The 20378-nt window shown below is 43.7% G+C and overlaps 1 protein-coding gene and 1 non-coding gene across 4 annotated transcripts in view; both read left to right on the top strand.

Moving 5' to 3' along the window:
• The first annotated feature begins 3779 nt into the window (after window positions 1-3779).
• The window catches only part of DPF1 (double PHD fingers 1), a 72414-nt gene continuing 55815 nt past the window's right edge, over window positions 3780-20378 (top strand). For 2 of the 3 annotated variants that reach the window (XM_069943517.1, XM_069943516.1), the window contains exon 1: window positions 3787-3877. In XM_069943517.1, the coding sequence (XP_069799618.1) occupies window positions 3846-3877 (32 nt within the window). In that variant the 5' untranslated portion in view covers window positions 3787-3845. Of the gene's footprint in view, window positions 3878-20378 lie in introns of all 3 variants that reach the window. The other variant, XM_069943518.1, reaches the window with a different exon arrangement.
• Window positions 15562-15748, top strand: LOC138766696 (U2 spliceosomal RNA). Its single transcript, XR_011358740.1, has one exon. It is a non-coding gene; the product is annotated as a U2 spliceosomal RNA (small nuclear RNA).

The following is a 20378-nucleotide window of genomic DNA, read 5'->3' as shown; positions in this document are numbered from 1 at the left end:
CAGATGGGTGGTCTGGATAGACAGACTGTGTCAGGCCCTTCCATCAGAGGCAGGCATTGTGACATACACATCTGACTAATGGCAAAGACATATGACACTGTATAACCATACAGAGACATACAGCACCATTTTCCATAAGTAGAGATCAGCAAATCAGTTTAGAACAAATCAATTATGCTCAGATTTCATTATGTGTGAATACAGAACATTCCTTGCAGGAGCAGGGACGTCTATCTTTTGACAGGAATCCCTGCTCCTGAATAAATCCAGACTAGTCATTTCTGATGAATGATTGAAATCAATTTGTGTGTGTGTGTGTTGGGGGGCGGGGGCAGTAGTTGTGCACATCTCTATGTTAAAAAATGAATACTGTATGGTATACTTTAGTATACCACAGTATAGGAAAGCAAAGTCTGTTAAAGGGGTTCTCTAGTGCAACAAAACATGGCCACTTTCCTCCAGAGACGGCACCACTCTTGTCTCCAGTTTGGGTTTTGCAATTCAGATCCATTTAAGTGAATGGAGCCTAATTGCAAACTACCGCTGAATTGTTAAAAAAGAATGGTGCTGTCTCTGGTATACAGTATTTTTCTGCTCTGAAGGCTCTATCTCTAATTTTCAGTTGTTCCTGATATAACATGTGGAGACTAGGCTCCTATGATGTCTAATATATAATGTGCATACACAGAACAGGAGATCCTGCTCTCCTATGTCTCTATAAAAGTCACCATCAGAAGCAGCAGCAGCAGCAGCAGCATGGAGGACATCGAGGAGCAGTACTGATCAGTCATATCTGTGAATCCAGCACTGAGTGACAGCTAATATACACAGTAAGCTCCTACTGTCTCTCTGAATTCCCCTTTTTTTTCTCTGCCAAGATTCATTACGTTTTTATGTCTGCTTGTAACAATGATTTATGGGACGGTTGTTAAAACAGCATTTATATAGGATTTAAAAAAAATAAGTTCACATCTATGTTCACTAAGTGCCATTGCAGGAATTATTTAGTACAACCTCAGCAGACAAAAAAAAAAAACCCACTGCAAGCTGTATTTTTTTGTCTGCACAAAGTAAATGGACTCCAGATGGGAACCTGACAGACCCTATTTAAGTCAATGGGATCCATTCTGTGAGTTGAATTGCCTGAATGCAGATTGGAACGAAGCCTAAACCTGTACGGTGAATCATGAAAAGTGACCCATGATATTTACAAATAGTTCTCACTTGTGGCCACTAGATGTCGCCGTGGCCCTAATATTGTCTAGTAATTCCATGTGGGTCAGTTTTATCCAGTAAGAGGATCAAATCACAGAGTAGCACATTCTGCCATTAACTCTTAAGGTGCTGAGACCTTTATGGAATGTATATACAGACCAGCAATAATGTGTCTATATAGGGTAAATCGCTGTCATATTCAAAAATTTCAGCTGTCTGTGCATGATGGGAGTTGTAGTTTTGCAACAGGTTGAAGAAAACTGCACTTGCAGTGCAATATATATATATATATATATATATATATATATATATATATTCATATTGAGAGAAAGTATATACCTAAACCACAACGCAGATCAGTCAACAGGATATCTGGAATTCTATTCAAGTTTAGAGACCACAAGCCTGACATGTGGACACCTGCGTAGCATACACCCAGACTAAAACGGTTCCATGTGCAGCACACGAATGTCTTGGGGGCTCGTACATCTGGCTTCAGGCCAAACTAATCCCAACTTGACCAGTTGGCAAATGGAACTGCACTATACTCTCATTATTATGTTTTGATCTAGGCCATCTTAAAGGGAACCTGTCACACTGAAAATACAGTCCAGTCTTCCAGCGCCATCTTATAGACCAGGAGGAGCTGAGCACATTGATATATATATGTAAGGAAAGATTCAGTACAACTAGTGATTTATTCATGTAAACCTCTGCTCATTTGGGGCTTAGGAGTCCAGTGGGCGGTCCTAATTAGTGATTAGATCAACAAATTACTTATTCTCCTAAATATTTTCCTACAAACCTATATATTAATCTGCTCAGCTCCTCCTGCTCTATAACCTGAGATGTGAAGATGGGACTGTCTTTTTCAATGTGATGGATCCCTTTAAGGACAGGAATAAGAAGCAGAGAGTTCCTATAGGAAGTTTACATGGCCTTACAGGGTAGGACTGGCAGTGGTCAGATACCGGCTCTCTCCTGCTTACCAATGGAGCAAATCCTAATGAAATAAAAAAAAATACGGAATTGTTAGTTAAGCAATTTTTCAAATACTGGAGACAAAGCCAGGAATGGATGTGAAAAGAGAAGTCGCAGTCTTTCCTTTTGAAATGCCCTCCATTTTTGATCCATTGTATTTGCCTGGAGTCGGCTCCAAACTTGGGGCATCCCATTATACTCGTATTGTCTCATATTGTAACAAAAGAATCTCCGAGGCCTTCAGTTTTATTACTTATACACAGAAAGATTATCTGACAGATTATCTGTCAAAGATTTGAAGCCAAAGCCAGAAACAGACTATAAAGAGACCAGGTCATAAAGGAAAGACTGAGATGTTTCCTCTTTTCAAATCCATTCCTGGCTTTGGCTTCAAATCTTTGGCAGATAATCTGTCAGATAATCTTTCTGTGTAAATGGACCCTTAGAGATGAGCACAACTCCAGCCTGCTCCGAGTCCGATCATTCGAGATGGATGCAGCCCGGGGAAGTCCTGGAAAACATGGATACAGCCTATGGCAATACTGTTAACGTGAACAGGGCTGAGTTGCAATACTGCACATGGCCATGGACAATGGTGGCGCTGTTTCTAGAAATAAACGTACTCTGCCCATTCATAGAATCGGGTCACATGTACATCATCTGTTTCGTAAAAGCCATGGTGGTCCATATCTAGGAAATTTCTTCTTTAGGGACCAGGTTTTCCTGTGACAGGATAGGACGACCTTATGGTGTTAGCCGGACACAGACGTGAATCACCAATTGACTAGGATATATATATATATACACACACATATATATATATATATATATATATATATATATATATATATATATATATATGTGTGTATATGAAATATTATTGACAGTCGTAATATTTCACTAATCAGGGTGCCAGGTTTCTGGGTCTCGGCCGGGTGAATGCTGTATATTAGACATAGGGAACCTTGGCCCTCCAGCTGCTGCAAAACTACAACTCCCATCATGCCTGGACAGCCAAAGCTAAAGCATGATGGGAGTTGTAGTTTTGCAGCAGCTGGAGGGCCGAGGCTCCCTACCCCTGCTGTATACTATAAGGTGTTTGCTGCAGTCCTGTGTCCTCTCCCCAGTCATCTGTATGTATGTCTCATTCCTTTCCCACCTGTCTGTCTCATTCCCTCACATACCATGGCTGTCTCATTCGCTACCTGTGTGCCCAGACGTCCCCCTCCCTCAGTCTGTCTCCCCAGCACACCTCCTGCCTTCTCTAATCACTCCCCTTCCTCCTACCCCCTCCATTCTGGACTCCTCTCCCTCCTTGTACCCCTTCCCGTGCCCCCCTCCTTCCTGTCTTTCCCCTCTCTTTGTCACCCACCTCCCCCTCTTTACAGTACCCTAACCCTCTCCGCCAATCAGCGCGCTGCTCAGCCTCCCAGACCTGTCTTTCGCGCTGCACCCTGGGACACGTAGTCTCTTCCCCGCTGCCGACCATCCGCCGCACATGCGCTCTGAACTACAAATCCCGACGCGCCCCGCGGCCGGCTTCCCTCAGCTTGGCTTGTGATTGGCTGCTGTGTGCAGAATGAATGAAATTGTACAGTATTGTGATATTAGAGGGGCTGCAGTGTTCCTGCTTAATACCCAGCAGCACCATGAACACAGCCCTGCACAACCCCCTCAAATCGTGAGTAAATTGTGTGTGGCATGGCTGGAGCCCATGTCCTGCATGTGTGTGAGTGCAGGCATGCATGCATGGCTCATATTTGTAGGTGCACAGCAAGCTAGCATCATGTAGACAGTATAGGTAATATATAGGCAATGTATAGATGTGTAGGTGCATAGTGCATGGCTGTGTATGTGATGCATGTATGTGATGTGTGCAGTGCATCATGTATGTGCATGTCATCCATGTCTGTCTGTGCAGGAGACAAGTGCATATGGAGTCTATGCTCTACATACATGTAACATAGACACCTGGCTGCCATTAGTCAGCAGTTCTCTCTGCCTTGTCTGCACTGAGTATACATCAGGGGTTTGTATAGAAAGGTCACATGTTTGGAGGCTCTGGCATCTGGATTGCACAGCAGTCTGTGTGCAGATGTCAGCCCCCTATGTATAGACTATATACACAGAAAGCAGTCCTCCCTCCAGTGCATTAAAAACACATAGTGCCCTTAATTCCCCAGTGCACATCTGGAGAGACTGCGCCCCATGTGACTGTCCGCTCTGCACCCCTTCACTGCTGGGCTGCACGCTGCTCACTCAGCCGGGCTCCGGACTCATTCATCCCTGTGACATTTCCCCTGTCTTCTATAGGCACGGATGCTATAACCAGGACCGGTGCCCCCCCCCCCTCCCCTGCAGAGTCTGTGCCGCTCTATAACCATCCACTATATAAATTGCCTACCTTCCCCATAGCCGACACTTATGCCTCCTTATTGTACTGAACTCGTCTTACTTGGGTTCTATTCCGTACAGTTCTGTATAGCGTAATCATTTTATTTTATTTTTTTCTGAAGGAATATGACAAGGCAAAAAAAGTCAAAGAACTAAAATTGTCTCGATTTGCAGCAAAATTGCTATTGCGGTCGCAATCAATAGGGTGTAATTTAACTCCATTGAGATGTTGCTCTGCATTTTTCCGTGCTGCAATCTCCCCTTTTTTTTTATGCAACATTGCGATCCATATATCTAATAGATACCTAAGCTGTCTGTGACCTGTCTGCGACTGCAGGAGTAGTTCTGCCTTCACGTAGTCATTGGCTTTCCATATACGTGCATGGGCTGGCGTGTATATAGGAGATTCCAGATTGATGGTTCATAGTAATTGCTATATAGAAATTTTAATGGCTTCAACTATTTCTATTAGTCCGTAGGTTACTGGCGTATAGGGATTACTAGTATATTCGCCATTATTGTACATGTAGGCGACATTTATAAAATCTTCCATACCTTTTATAAAAAATTTGGGTCTTTTTTTTCTTATCATTTTTATGAGAAAACAAAAAGCTCCTGTTGCTGCCCTGACTCTGTCAACAAGCTGCTGTTCACAGATCTGATGTGTTCTGTGTCAACCTCCATTAAAGGGGTACTATAATTTATTACTCTAGAATACTCCTTTAAGCTTCCTTTATAAACAATCAATTTAGTCAGCAACAAACACTATTTTTTTTCATCGTCTGCTCATTTACATGGTTGAACTTGCGCTTGTAATCTGAATAATAATTGCTTATAACGCTTTAACACCTTCTGAAGACCCGCCGGTTAACACCCTATTACCCATGTGTTAGATATTCAAGTGGTGAACTACTTCAAATGTTATTAATATAAATGACATGGGATATTAAGGAAAATGAGCCATAATTAGAATAAAAATGATCGATCAGTAGCCTGCTTGCTGATGGTTTCCAAAAAACTATAGGATATGGTTTTGCATAATATAGTAACATAACATAATAAAGTATGGCCAAAAGCTATATTTATTTAGAAAGGTATATATACAAAGCAATCCTATCCTGTAAAGGGAGGCAGAAGTATGAGATCAATAAGGTAGAATATTAGGAACCCCCTCTCAGTCGAGGAAGTAGTCCTAGTAGGACCCTACCTAAAAGAGCTAGAGGACCACCAGGTTTGGGTGTCCCCTACACCAGATGGGAAGTCCCTTGTTCTTGGGGACCCTTAGATCAGCAGGAGGTCAGAAAGATAGGATGGGTGACAAGTACGTTTTCTGGTTGGATCCCACCCCAGCTGGTGCGTTGTACCATTATTTCTATTGCAAGCAGTAAAAAAGGAAAAAGGTGACATCATATATACAAGTTCTGTTAACTGTATAGGTATTACCGGAATTACCCTATCCCTGTCCTCGTTGTTTTAGGGAAATGTCATGGTTGCATAATACTAAGAACGATATTAACATACATGATATAACATTAATGATGAAGTATACCGTACATAGTTTTTAAGGTCTGAGTAATTTGTACTATACTGTATATTACAGCATCAGATCTCCACACTGTACAATACAGGATCTGATCTCCCCCCACATTGTTCAATACAGGATCTGATCTCCCCCACACTGTACAATACAAGATCTGATCTCCCCCACACTGTACAATATAGGATCTGATCTCCCCCACACTGTACAATACAGGATCTGATCTTCCCCCACATTGTTCAATACAGGATCTGATCTTCCCCCACACTGTACAATACAGGATCTGATCTTCCCCCACACTGTACAATACAGGATCTGATCTCCCTCCACACTGTACAATACAGGATCTGATCTCCCGCACACTGTACAATACAGGATCTGATCTCCTCCACACTGTACAATACAGGATCTGATCCCCCCCCCCCCACACACACACACACTGTACAATACAGCATCTGATCTCCCCCACATTGTACAATACAGGATCTGATCCCCCCCCCCCACACACACACACTGTACAATACAGGATCTGATCTCCCCTACACTGTACAATACAGGATCTGATCCCCCCCACACTGTACAATACAGGATCTGATCTCCCCTACACTGTACAATACAGGATCTGATCCCCCCCACACTGTACAATACAGGATCTGATCTCCCCTACACTGTACAATACAGGATCTGATCTCCCCCCACACTGTACAATACAGGATCTGATCTCCCGCACACTGTACAATACAGGATCTGATCTCCTCCACACTGTACAATACAGGATCTGATCTCCCCCACACTGTACAATACAGGATCTGATCTCCCCCCACACTGTACAATACAGGATCTGATCTCCCCCCACACTGTACAATACAGGATATGATCTCCTCCACACTGTACAATACAGGATCTGATCCCCCCCACACTGTACAATACAGGATATGATCTCCTCCACACTGTACAATACAGGATCTGATCTCCCCCACACTGTACAATACAGGATCTGATCTCCACACTGTACAATACAGAATCTGATCTCCCCCACATTGTACAATACAGGATCTGATCTCCACCACACTGTACAATACAGGATCTGATCTCCCCCACACTGTAAAATACAGGATCTGATCTCCACACTGTACAATACAGGATCTGATCTCCACCACACTGTACAATACAGGATCTGATCTCCCCCACACTGTACAATACAGGATCTGATCTCCCCCACACTGTACAATACAGGATCTGATCTCCACACTGTACAATACAGGATCTGATCTCCACACTGTACAATACAGGATCTGATCTCCCCCACACTGTACAATACAGGATCTGATCTCCTCCACACTGCACAATACAGGATCTGATCTCCTCCACACTGTACAATACAGGATATGATCTCCTCCACACTGTACAATACAGGATCTGATCTCCCCCACACTGTACAATACAGGATCTGATCTCCTCCACACTATACAATACAGGATCTGATCTCCCCTACACTGTACAATACAGGATCTGATCTCCCCCTCACACTGTACAATACAAGATCTGATCTCTACACTGTACAATACAGGATCTGATCTCCACCACACTGTACAATACAGGATCTGATCTCCACACTGTACAATACAGGATCTGATCTCCACACTGTACAATACAGGATCTGATCTCCCCCACACTGTACAATATAGGATCTGATCTCCACACTGTACAATACAGGATCTGATCTCCACACTGTACAATACAGGATCTGATCTCCCCCCACACTGTACAATACAGAATCTGATCTCCCCCACACTGTACAATACAGAATCTGATCTCCACCACACTGTACAATACAGGATCTGATCTCCACACTGTACAATACAGGATCTGATCTCCACACTGTACAATACAGGATCTGATCTCCACCACACTGTACAATACAGGATCTGATCCCCCTGCACACTGTACAATACAGGATCTGATCTCCACACTGTACAATACAGGATCTGATCTCTCCCCTCACACTGTACAATAGAGGATCTGATCTCCCCCACACTGTACAATACAGGATCTGATCTCCCCCCCACACTGTACAATACAGGATCTGATCTCCACACTGTACAATACAGGATCTGATCTCCACCACACTGTACAATACAGGATCTGATCTCCACACTGTACAATACAGGATCTGATCTCCACACTGTACAATACAGGATCGGACCTCCCCCACACTGTACAATACAGGATCTGATCTCCCCCACACTGTACAATATAGGATCTGATCTCCCCCACACTGTACAATATAGGATCTGATCTCCCCCCACACTGTACAATACAGGATCTGATCTCCTCCCACACTGTACAACAAAGGATCTGATCTCCCACACACTGTACAATACAGGATCTGATCTCCCCCACACTGTACAATATAGGATCTGATCTCCCCCACACTGTACAATATAGGATCTGATCTCCTCCCACACTGTACAATACAAGATCTGATCTCCCCCCCCCATACTGTACAATGCAGGATCTGATCTCCCCCACACTGTACAATACAGGATCTGATCTCCACCACACTGTACAATACAGGATCTGATCTCCCCTACACTGTACAATACAGGATCTGATCCCCCCCCCACACTGTACAATACAGGATCTGATCTCCTCCACACTGTACAATACAGGATCTGATCCCCCCCCCACACTGTACAATACAGGATCTGATCTTCCCCCACACTGTACAATACAGGATCTGATCTCCCCCACACTGTACAATACAGGATCTGATCTCCTCCCCACACTGTACAATACAGGATCTGATCCCCCCCCCCCACACTGTACAATACAGGATCTGATCTTCCCCCACACTGTACAATACAGGATCTGATTCCCCCCCCCACTGTACAATACAGGATCTGATCTCCCCCACACTGTACAATACAGGATCTGATCCCCCCCCCCCCCCCCCCCCCCCACACACACACTGTACAATACAGGATCTGATCTCCTCCACACTGTACAATACAGGATCTGATCCCCCCCACATACTGTACAATACAGGATCTGATCTCCCCCACACTGTACAATACAGGATCTGATCTCCCTCCACACTGTACAATACAGGATCTGATCTCCCCCACACTGTACAATACAGGATCTGATCTCCCCCACACTGTACAATACAGGATCTGATCTCCACACTGTACAATACAGGATCTGATCTCCCTCACACTGTACAATACAGGATCTGATCTCCCCCACAATGTACAATACAGGATCTGATCTCCCCCCGTACAATACAGGATCTGATCTCCCCCACACTGTACAATACAGGATCTGATCTCCCTCACACTGTACAATACAGGATCTGATCTCCCCACACTGTACAATACAGGATCTGACCCCCCCCTCCCCATACACACACACACTGTACAATACAGGATCTGATCTCCTTACCTCTACACACATACACTGTACAGTACAGGATTTGATCTCTTTCATGCTGTTTAAGGGCCCTTGTATACAGAAATCATACAGATAACTTCCTGTGGATTCCTTGCACGCTGCTGCTTAAAGGGGTTATCCAGCGCTACAAAAACATGGCCACTTTCTTCTAGAGACAGCACCTCTTCTCTAAAGCTTAGGCGGGGTTTTGCTGCTCAGTACTATTAAAGTGAATGGAGCTTAATTGCAAACCGCACCTGAACTGGAGACAAGAGTCGTGTTGTCTCTGAAAGAAAGTGGCCATGTTTTTGAAGCACTGGATAACCCCTTTAACTCTCCACCATCCCATAGACTCCATTTTATATTTGGGTGGATTCAGCCTTCCGCACAAAGAATTGACTTGTCAATTCTTTGGGCAGACGTCGGAATCCTGACCATAGAATGGAGCCTATGGGACCAGCGGAACTTCAAGCAGGAGAGCAGGGGGGCAAACCACGGAAACCGCTGCAAGTTATTCATGCGTTTTCCGTAGTGTGCAAGGGCCCTAATACAAGATCAGGTTCTTTCTATACAATATAGGGGTAGTTTCACACATAGCAAATTGCAACAAATTTCATGCTGTGAGTTCCGCAGTGAAATCTGCTGCAATTCCCGGCACTGTCAGTTTGAGTAGGTTTACATACTCTCTTTCCGCTGCAAGTGTGTAAAGCTCCTTCTCCCTTAACCCGCGGCAACCTGGTGAGTATTTTACCCGTTCAAGGTTCCACCTTGCTTCTGTGGCTCCCGGCTCCCTAACGTCCCACTGCGGCGGGACAGTGCACTGATTGGCTGAGTGGGATGTAAGGATGCTGGGAGCCACAGGAGCAGGACTGATCGTGGACAGGTAATGTAAACCTATTCAAAATGACAGTGCTGTGAATTGCAGCAGATTTAGCTGCGGAACTTGCATTGTTAAATCCGCTGTGATTCGCTTCGCGCGAAACTACCCTAATCTGGGATCTGATCTCTTCCACATTGTATAGTTCAAGACCTAACTTCCTCAGCTCTGTATAGTTCAGGATCTGAAATTCACTTAAGACATGATCTGATCTCCACACTGTATAATGTAAGATCTGATTTACCCCCACACTGTATGGTAGAGAATTAGAACTCCCTACACTACATAATATGATCTCTTCTACTCTGTTCCTTTATTTCTGTATAGTCCTGGATTTGGCTAAGGAACATTTTACAATGACAGACAACACAGTGGATGGCTCCATCAAATGGATCTAAAAAATAACAATTCTCTATTGATGTGCTTACTAAAAATATATATACTACATCCAAAAATAGAGAAAATAAATCCCAATGTACAATGCACAAAGGCCAGTACTAATACATATATACAGCCTACATTTTAAAGGGAATGTAGGGATGTAAAACTATTAAAGGATACCTGTCACCCCCCGTGCCGGGGTGACAGGCTCCCGACCCCCCGTTAGATCCCCCTATACTCACCTAATCGCGCCTGGACCCGCTTCCTGAGCCGGTCGGGTCACGGAGATATCAGCTCCTGAAGCCCGGCGTGCGCGCTCACAGGAGAGTCCGATGCCCATAGAGAATGACGGAGCATCGGACTCCCCATTCATTCTCTATGAGCGTCGGACTCTGCTGTGTGCGCGCGCCCCGGGCTTCGGGAGCTGATATCTCCGTGACCTGACTGGATCAGGAAGCGGGACCAGGCGCGATTAGGTGAGTATAGGGGGATCTAGCAGGGGGTCAGGAGCTGGTGGTACATTCGCTTTAAAAAAAAAGAACACGCTAAAAAAATATAGGTTTGGGGAAAATTATATTGACCCCGAGCCCCCCAAAAGCCCATCCCAACCCCCATCTTTAAAAGTATAGGACATGATTCCTCCCCCTATATCTTCAATACACCAGACCCCAGGTCAGTAAAAGTAATGTTGGAGGCAGACTGTGGGCTCCGCTCAGTAACAAACATACACGACGAGGGTTTGTCCTAAATAATGCAAGGTCCTAATCTCTCCAGACCCCGTACAATCTGCCACCGTCATGCACAGATTATATAGTATTACATCTGTGTTCTCTCATACTGTCGGTAATAGAAGTTTTAACCCTCTCTCTTTGCAAGTATGACACAGCGCCATAACCGTAATATAAGTAATGGTGTCTGTGGGCATATATGATCCTGTATTCAGTCCTGTGGCTTATGTCTACTGTCCAAAATATCCAATGAGTGCTGAAGAATAAATGTATTATCTTGTCACAGCAATATAATGGACACAAACATTAAAGGTGACTATATACTTCAGATCCTGGTTCAGCCAACCTGTCCATACATTTGTTAGCCGACTGAGCTGGTGGTAGGTTTGGCTGACAGTATAAGGTGTAAGGAGGCCCCCCAACTCTCCAACGACAGATGTTGTTGCTGGAGATAGGGGTTGGGCGTAATGGATTTTCACTTCCTGACCCCTTTGTTCTTGAAGGGATAAGCAGTGCCAAAGCAGTCTAATGGCAGATTACTTTTTCCTTCCTCATAGAGAACACAGGAAAGTTCGGCCTAATGTTTATGTATGGAGCGAGGACGGCAGACAAAATTGTTGGCTGAACCTTAACACAGCCACCAAGTATGGTTTGTCCGCCAAGAAAGGGCGCCACTTATTATTCACATCCTGCTGGTAAAATAGTATTTGCACTCACTTAAGCCATTGGCATTGACTGACGTCTTATAAAGTACATAGCACCCAGCAGTCTATGTGGTTTAACAGTCCATCCTTGTGTGGGTATGTTCACACTGAGCAATAGGTGAGGAATTTGAAGCGGAATCCACGCTTAATTTTACGTGTATTCCACTTTAAATTCCGCCTGTAAAATATTTACAAAGCAAGGTCCCATTGTGTTCAATGGGTTTTCTGGAATTTACACACGGAATGTTCTGCCGCGAATCCACTTGACTTGTCAAGTCTTTGAGTGGTTTCCGTTAGTGAAATCCCATAGAAGTCATTGGGACTTTGAATTTCTGCTTTCCGCTCAAATTCCACGCCTATTCCATCAGCGCTGAAGAAGAGGAGATTACAAGTGGAAAACTTTCCTCCTCAGTTCCTTGCCTATTCCTCAGTGTGAACATACCCTTAGAGAATAAACAACTAGAAATTAACCAACAATTGAGTGTAGCGAAGGCATCTCCCTGGACTTACAGTGGGATCCACACCAAAAACCTTTCAAGAAGCCTGCACCAGATCAAAGTATTGTAGGCCAGATATATATATAGGATTTGTATCTAATTCTTATGCATTCATTTTCTTGCTTGTCTCGTAAATATTGTGCCATATTTGTCGATAAAAATATGGTCATTAAAATGACCCTTTATACAGATGTGACCCATTTCGTAGTGACTAACTATACAGGGACTCATCATTATTTCTCCTTCCAATCTACTGGATACAGCATAAGCAGGGACGTATTTACCACTAGGCATCCGTGGTCCGGTGCCTAGGGCAGCACCTTTCAGGGGGGCAGCCTCCCACCCACCTCCCATTCAGACTTGCAGTAAATCTGGTGTTTTTTTCCAAAGGGGGGGGGGGTTGTACGGCAGTATTATCCATTCACAGTATGGTGGTATTGGTCAGGTCTGTTATGGTGGTGTTATCCAGTCACAGTATGGTGGTAATGGTCAGGTCTGGTATGGTGGTGTTATACAGTGACAGTAAGGTGGTATTGGTCAGGTCTGGTGTGGGGCAGTTGTCCAGTCACAGTTTGGTGGTATTGGTCAGGTCTGGTATGGAGGTGTTATACAGTCACAGTATGGTGGTATTGGTCAGGTCTGGTATGGAGGTGTTATACAATGACAGTATGGTGGTATTGGTCAGGTCTGGTGAGGTGCTGTTATCCAGTCACAGTATGGTGGTATTGGTCAGGTCTGGTGTAGCGGTGTTATACAGTCACAGTATGGTGGTATTGGTCAGGTCTGGTATGGCGGTGTTATACAGTGATAGTATGGTGGTATTGGTCAGGTCTGGTGTGGTGCTGTTATCCAGTCACAGTATGGTGGTATTGGTCAGGTCTGGTGTAGCGGTGTTATACAGTCACAGTATGGTGGTATTGGTCAGGTCTGGTATGGCGGTGTTATACAGTGATAGTATGGTGGTATTGGTCAGGTCTGGTGTGGTGCTGTTATCCAGTCACAGTATGGTGGTATTGGTCAGGTCTGGTGTAGCGGTTTTATACAGTCACAGTATGGTGGTATTGGTCAGGTCTAGTATGGCGGTGTTATTTGGTCACAGTATGACAGTGTTGTTTAGGTCTGGTATAGCGATGTTATCCAGTCACAGTATGGGTATATTGGTCAGGTTCAGTATAGCAGTGTTAACCAGTCACAGTATGGTGGTATTGGTCAGGTCTGGAATGGTGGTGTTAACCAGTCACAGTATGGTGGCATTGGTCAGGTCTGGTGTGGCGGTTCTATCCAGTCACAGTATGGTGTTATTGGTCAAGTCTGATGTGGCAGTGTTATCCAGTCACAGTATAGTGGTATTGTTCAGGTCCAGTATAGCGGTGTTAACCAGTCACAGGATTATTTGGCCATCTGCCTATTGGTTACTGCATGAGGGTCTGGCATCTGCTGCATGTGGTGACGGACAGTAAATGTGGGAACGTGGCCTAAGACTCATCAGATATCAATATGATGTTCTAAAACTAGAAAGTCATGACACTTATTGGTGAGTGAAGATGGGGCGTCTGCAGGTTTAGTGTAAAGGGCAGCAGCTGGTAATACGGCCCTGAGCATGGGCCACAGGTTACCGATGGGGAGAAGATTTCAAACCATTCAGAATTTCATATAAGTTGATAACAGAACCCAATTTGGAGGAAGAGGGAAGAAGAAATAGGTTCACTCTCTGGCTATATAGTATCTAAATCACCAATGAGCCATAGGACAAACAAATAGGTGTATTCTGGCTTTGCTAGGATGCACTAGTGCTAGGCACAACTCTGTCTACAATTCTGAGGTCAATAGACCAAATCGGAGGAATGTCAAGCCACAAGCCAATTTGCCTGCATCCCTGTTGCTCCCTAGGGTGCACTTATAGACATAAATCCAAGAAATGAAGATGGCAGTAAACCTCTATGCTTCTCCTGTATCCCAAAATAATGCATGGATACCAGATTGATTGATTTACACATGACTTCATTGAATAAGGCTAGGTTCACACTGCGTTTTTGCAATCCGTTTTTTTCATCCGTTTTTTGCAAAAAACGGATGAAAAACTGATAAAAAAAGGATGCATTTGTGTGCATCCGTTTTGATCCATTTTTCCATTGACTTCCATTGTAAAAAAAAACGGATCAAAACGGATCCGTTTTTTTTAACGGACTCAAAAATAGTGTCAGCTACGTTTTTGTGGCTGTCAAAAAAAACGGATCCGTTTTGGTCCTTTTTTTTTACAATGGAAGTCAATGGAAATGGATGCACACAAATTCATCTGTTTTTTTCATCCGTTTAAAAAAAAAAAAAAAAAAAAAAACGAATTGCAAAAACGCAGTGTAAACCCAGCCTAAGTGTTACAACGCGTTTCAACTCTGGTAGTAGCTCATGCAGAGCCCTCTCCATGATCGAAAAACATTGAGCTGGTCCTCCAATAAGGTCATGTGTAAATAGCACTGCCATCCATGCATCATTTTGGGATGTACAGTTGAAGTAGTGCTGAGCTTAAAGCGAAAGTACCATCAGGTACATTATTTTAATTTTTTTACATGAATAGACTGGCGCCAGTGCGGGGCACCAGCCTGGCCTGAAGCAGTGGAGGCAGGCCCGCCCGCCCTCAATGTGACAATCTCCTCTCTGTGACGTGGCTCCATTAAAAACAATAGAGCTAAGTCACAAAGGGGAGGGGGTTTTGACACACTGGGGACGGGCCCACCTCCAGTGCTTCAGGCCATTCCTGGGAATAGACTGGAGCCATGCACGGGAAACGGGCCCCAGTTCAAAAAAAGGATGGACGATCGCTTCTCGGCCTTTTGGCTAAGATCTAGCGTAGTATCTGTTCTTACCAGTTACCGTGGCACCAGTATCCCCGCTCCGGCGCCAGTCTATTGATGTAAAAATCTTAAAGCTATGTACCTGATCGTACATTCGCTTTAACTGCTATCTTTTTTTTTTTAACTGAATTCAAAATTTCGCTATACATTCATGTAAATTTTTAAATTTGAAATGAAAATTTCCTTCTGTGTTTTTCCGTTATTTCACCCCTGGTTGCATATATTTCTCGGTGGCGGCTTCTTGCTCCTCACTTGGCTTCCCCCTTTGATCCACCTCCCTATAATAACGTGCACCTTTCATTCTTTATAAGCCCCTTTCGACATCTTTCCTTTTAATTTGTCTAACCGGTCTCTATGACTAGATAACAGTAACCCGTCTTATTCCTTATGTCTCCCCTTCCCTCTAATTGCTCTTATTCCTTTATGACTCCAGCATTAACTCTTCCTATTATTATATATAACCCTCATCGTCCTTCTTATGTCTCACCTCTTAATCCGCAAAATCCATAGAAGTCTACGACTACTGTAATATTATTCTTCGCTCTCCTCCCTATAATTTATAACCTCTTCTCTCTGTGACCTCTCCTTGAATTTCTCTTATTGTCTTACAGTGTTCCTTAGAGGTGCACTTCTCAGCAGCCCCTTATTATACACCTGTCCCCACATTTATCTCCGCTGCAAATAATTGTATTTTTGGTTAGGTGTCAATCTGCGGCTTCTCTCCCTGATGCCAGGGCCTTTGAAATGTTAATGCACTTGTACTGCTGAATATATACATATATATTGGGATTTGATGCAGCAGGGTGTGCAAGTATTAATGTGTCAGCGCCCTGCCCCCCTCACACCCACACAGCGATACGCCAGAGTCTTCTGTCTGTTCTGCAGGTTGGCTGTCTGGGGGAATATGTGGGTGGGGGAGCATAAAGAAAGGGGAGTAAGTACGTGTGCCAGTGGGTGGGGGGGTTCGGGGAAATAAAATGTAAGAGTAGATGAGGCTGCAATCATATAAATACTTCATGGGCGTATGGAAATCATCTATTTATTATACTACTTAGATATATTCTTAGCTTTTTTCTATTAGAAATGCAGAGACGGCAGCCCCTTAGAGACCAGACCCCAATTCCTGCTTTTTATAGCCAGAATATTATATGCAGAATTTAAAGTCAAGTCATACTATTAAAAAAGGCCCAGTATACCATATAGTGTAAGTCCTGGGTGATCCTCCAATTTCATAATTGAATCTATTTCTGTGAGCACTGGGTGACTATTGTAGTGACCATGACAGGACAGTGCTCACTCAGGCTTTTGGATGGCAAAGCAGGGAATAAATCATTGCACAAGTGCAAATTTACCATTTAAGGCTCTTGGAAAATTGGGTGACAGCCCCTATGGGGGTGGTAATAGCAACCATATAATTTTGCTGTAGAAATCATATTTATTGGTGATTTATTATGTTAATTTACAGCTGGCCTTCTGTAATAGTTGCCAGTTTACTTCATTTATGGTCAATGGGGTGTAATAGTCAGAGGTCGTCATCCACGCTAAGTCCACTTTTACATTAGCGTAACATAGACAGGTGTTTGCATCTGAATGACAGATGCAAGTCCAGATCCAACCACGCATCCAATATCTCAGGCCGACCAAGGGTCTAGAGGCCTGGCCTGAAAGGATGTCAGTTCGGGTCTGTAGACCCATGGTTGGCCAAAGACTAACCTTGTACGTTTTTCCACCTCCGGCCAAATCATTTTACTGTAAAATGGTTCAGATGGGATCAGTGGGATCATCACAAGTCAGTGGGATCCATCATGATTAGTGTTGAGCGAGCACTTAATTGTTCGAGTGCTCATTACTGGAGTTGAGCATTTTCAGTGCTTGAGTGCTCGACTCGAGTTATGAACCCCATTGTATTACCCCTTAACCAGGTGCCCCCTGCTTAGCAGAACGGAGGTTGCCTGGTTAACCTATTACATTTTTATGTTCTATTTAGAGATGAGTGAACCCGGTTCGGGTTCGAGTCCATCCGAACCCGAACGTTCGGCATTTGATTAGCGGTGGCTGCTGAACTTGGATAAAGCTCTAAGGTTGTCTGGAAAACATGAATACAGCCAATGACTATATCCATGTTTTCCACATAGCCTTAGGGCTTTATCCAACTTCAGCAGCCACCGCTAATCAAATGCCGAAAGTTCGGGTTTGGATGGACTCGATCATGCTTGAGGTTCGCTCATCTCTAGTTTTAATTTTTGTATATTTCATCCCTTGAAGGGAAGTTTAAATGAAGTATACAAATATTCGAATGAAAAATGTAATAGGTTTCTGCAAGACACATTAGAACTCTGGCCTGCATACCGCCAGAATTCTAATGTGTCTTGAAGAAACCTATTACGTTTTTCATTCTAGTTTTTGTATATTTCATTTAAACATCCCTTCAAGGTATGAAATATACAAAAATTAGAACAAAATAATGTAATAAGTTAAGCTGGCAAACTCCGCTTTGCTGAGCAGGAGTCACGTTAAATGCTTGAGTTCACCTTTGATCTGCATGGGGTTCGTAACTGAAGTAAGTAACGACCACTTCAGCATTTGAGTGCTTGCTCAACACCATTGAGTAGTTATCTGATGTTTTCTTCCTGGGAAGTTCTCTATCTATATCTGTAAAGGTCCTTATAGTCAGACCATTAAAAAACATTAAATTGGCTGCAGAAGGTTTCATACTACCTGAAGATTGGTGGAAACATTGTTCAGATTGTTGCAAAGATCATTCTTTGCTAAGAGTATTCTTGGTGGGCCTGGGGCTCTTAAAGTACCTGCGCGTTCCTAGAAAATAGCTTCAAAATAATTATCAAGTAATTGTGATAGTGTTAAACTTGCTTCTTGAATTTGACATTTTAGCTTAGATTACTTTCCATCAGTGTTGATCCTTGGTTCATAAGAACCGCACCACATTATAGTGTTGGGGAATGGTACAGGGTCTACACCATCACCAAATGTGATGGATCACCCCTTGTTAAATGGTAAGGAGGTACAGGAGAAGGGCTCCTCTTGTACTGGAATGTTTTTGGCTTCCTGAGAATTATTTTACCCCTTTATAAAACATGTGGGCCTACCTTAAACATGTAGTTCAGTTTACAGGGTACCATTGTATATAAATGTAATAGCTTGACTTTGCCCCTCTCTAATGGGGTATATGCACACGGAGTAAGGGTACTATTACATGGGCTAATGGGGGCCCGATAATAACTGAAAACGAGCGTCGATCTGCTAGATGGCGCTCGATTACTGGGCCTATTACACAGCCCGATAATCGTTTAACAAGGGCTAAATGGGCATCGTTACCAATGTCCTTGCAGCCCTTGCTTAAACTGCATACATTACCTATCCATGGTCCAGGGCTCCTCTTGCGGTCCGCTTCAGCTGCAGCTTCAGAGCGGCCTGTCTTAGTTGACAGGCCGCGCAACCAGTGATTGGCTGAGCGGCCTGTCAGCTAAGTCAGGCCGCTCTAAAGCTGCAGCGTGCGGGACTCGGGGAGAAGCAAAGCGCACGAGAAGCCCTGGATCATGGATAGGTAATGTATGCACTTTGCATATCATCAGCCACCGGCCACGCACCGCTATTACACGCAGCGATGCACGGTCGGTGCCCGACGATTATATGTCCAAACTTATATCAACGAATTGGTCATAAAATGGTCCAGATCTATCCAAATCTTCTCTGTGCACTCCAACTTGGCTGGAAACGTGATACTTTCACACATCAAGAAGAATACATTAACACCGGCAGTATGTCTCAGTGCCAAACATACGTTAACAGATCTGATTCATGTCTACAAGACAAACTGCTGGTAGTGTCGTTTGGTTTACAGTTGTCAAAAATGTTAAATAATGCTAGTGTGAACAAATCCCAAAAGGTACGAATGCCAAAAAATTGTGTTGATGTAGTCATTCTTCCTTACCTCTGTTCCCACCATTACTTAGGTTCTGCCCTGACTCGATGTTGTTGGTGAGATGTCACCCATACATATTAAGTGGTTTGTTTCTGTATGATGTATGGCCAGCTTTAGGTAGACAATGGTAGGATGGAGCAAAAATATACAGCAATATAACCAGTGAGCAGTTTGATGGATGGAACACTTGAATTTATACCTTCTACAACAACTGTACATAGCCGAGTTATCAGCTTGAGACAAAATAATACAGGAAGCAAGATCAGACTACAGAGGGTGTGTTTGTTGTCTGTTACCATGGAGACGCATGGGTGATAAATGGATGATCTGGCCATAGACACTTGGAACTTATTGACTAATGAGAAGAAGATCAAGCTGTGTAGTGGGGGGATAAGAGCCATTGGACTATGCAGCACACCGATCTAAGTAATAGACATAGTAATAGGATGGGATCCAAGGACAGAAAGACGTTGCGCCTAGCATTAATGGGACACTTTCTCTTTGGTGGGTGGCCTTAGTTTAATAAGATTCAGAGCAGACTGCATGTAGTAGTTACAAGGCATTATACAATTATTTTGTTTTATATTGCTGTTGATGCCTGTTCATTGTGTTTTGGATGTGCTGGATATTCGTGATAAATGAACCTTCTGAGGTTTTGGAGAACACATATCATTGGTTGTTTTGGTGTATTTGAAGCTTCCTTGTCAACGGTAACCGTATGCTGGATTATTTTCTCCCCTCATAATATTTCCCTTTAAAGGGGCATTCCCATTTCCAAATAATACCATTAGTGTTAAGTGAATTTGCAGGAAGTTTTGGTTCTGGTTTTGGTTTCTT

The sequence above is a fragment of the Dendropsophus ebraccatus genome, chromosome 10 (genome assembly GCF_027789765.1).
Source record: "Dendropsophus ebraccatus isolate aDenEbr1 chromosome 10, aDenEbr1.pat, whole genome shotgun sequence".
In the NCBI taxonomy this organism is placed as follows: domain Eukaryota; kingdom Metazoa; phylum Chordata; class Amphibia; order Anura; family Hylidae; genus Dendropsophus; species Dendropsophus ebraccatus.
The sequence above is the reverse complement of the archived record's forward strand: the minus strand, read 5'-3'. Positions and strand labels throughout refer to the sequence as shown.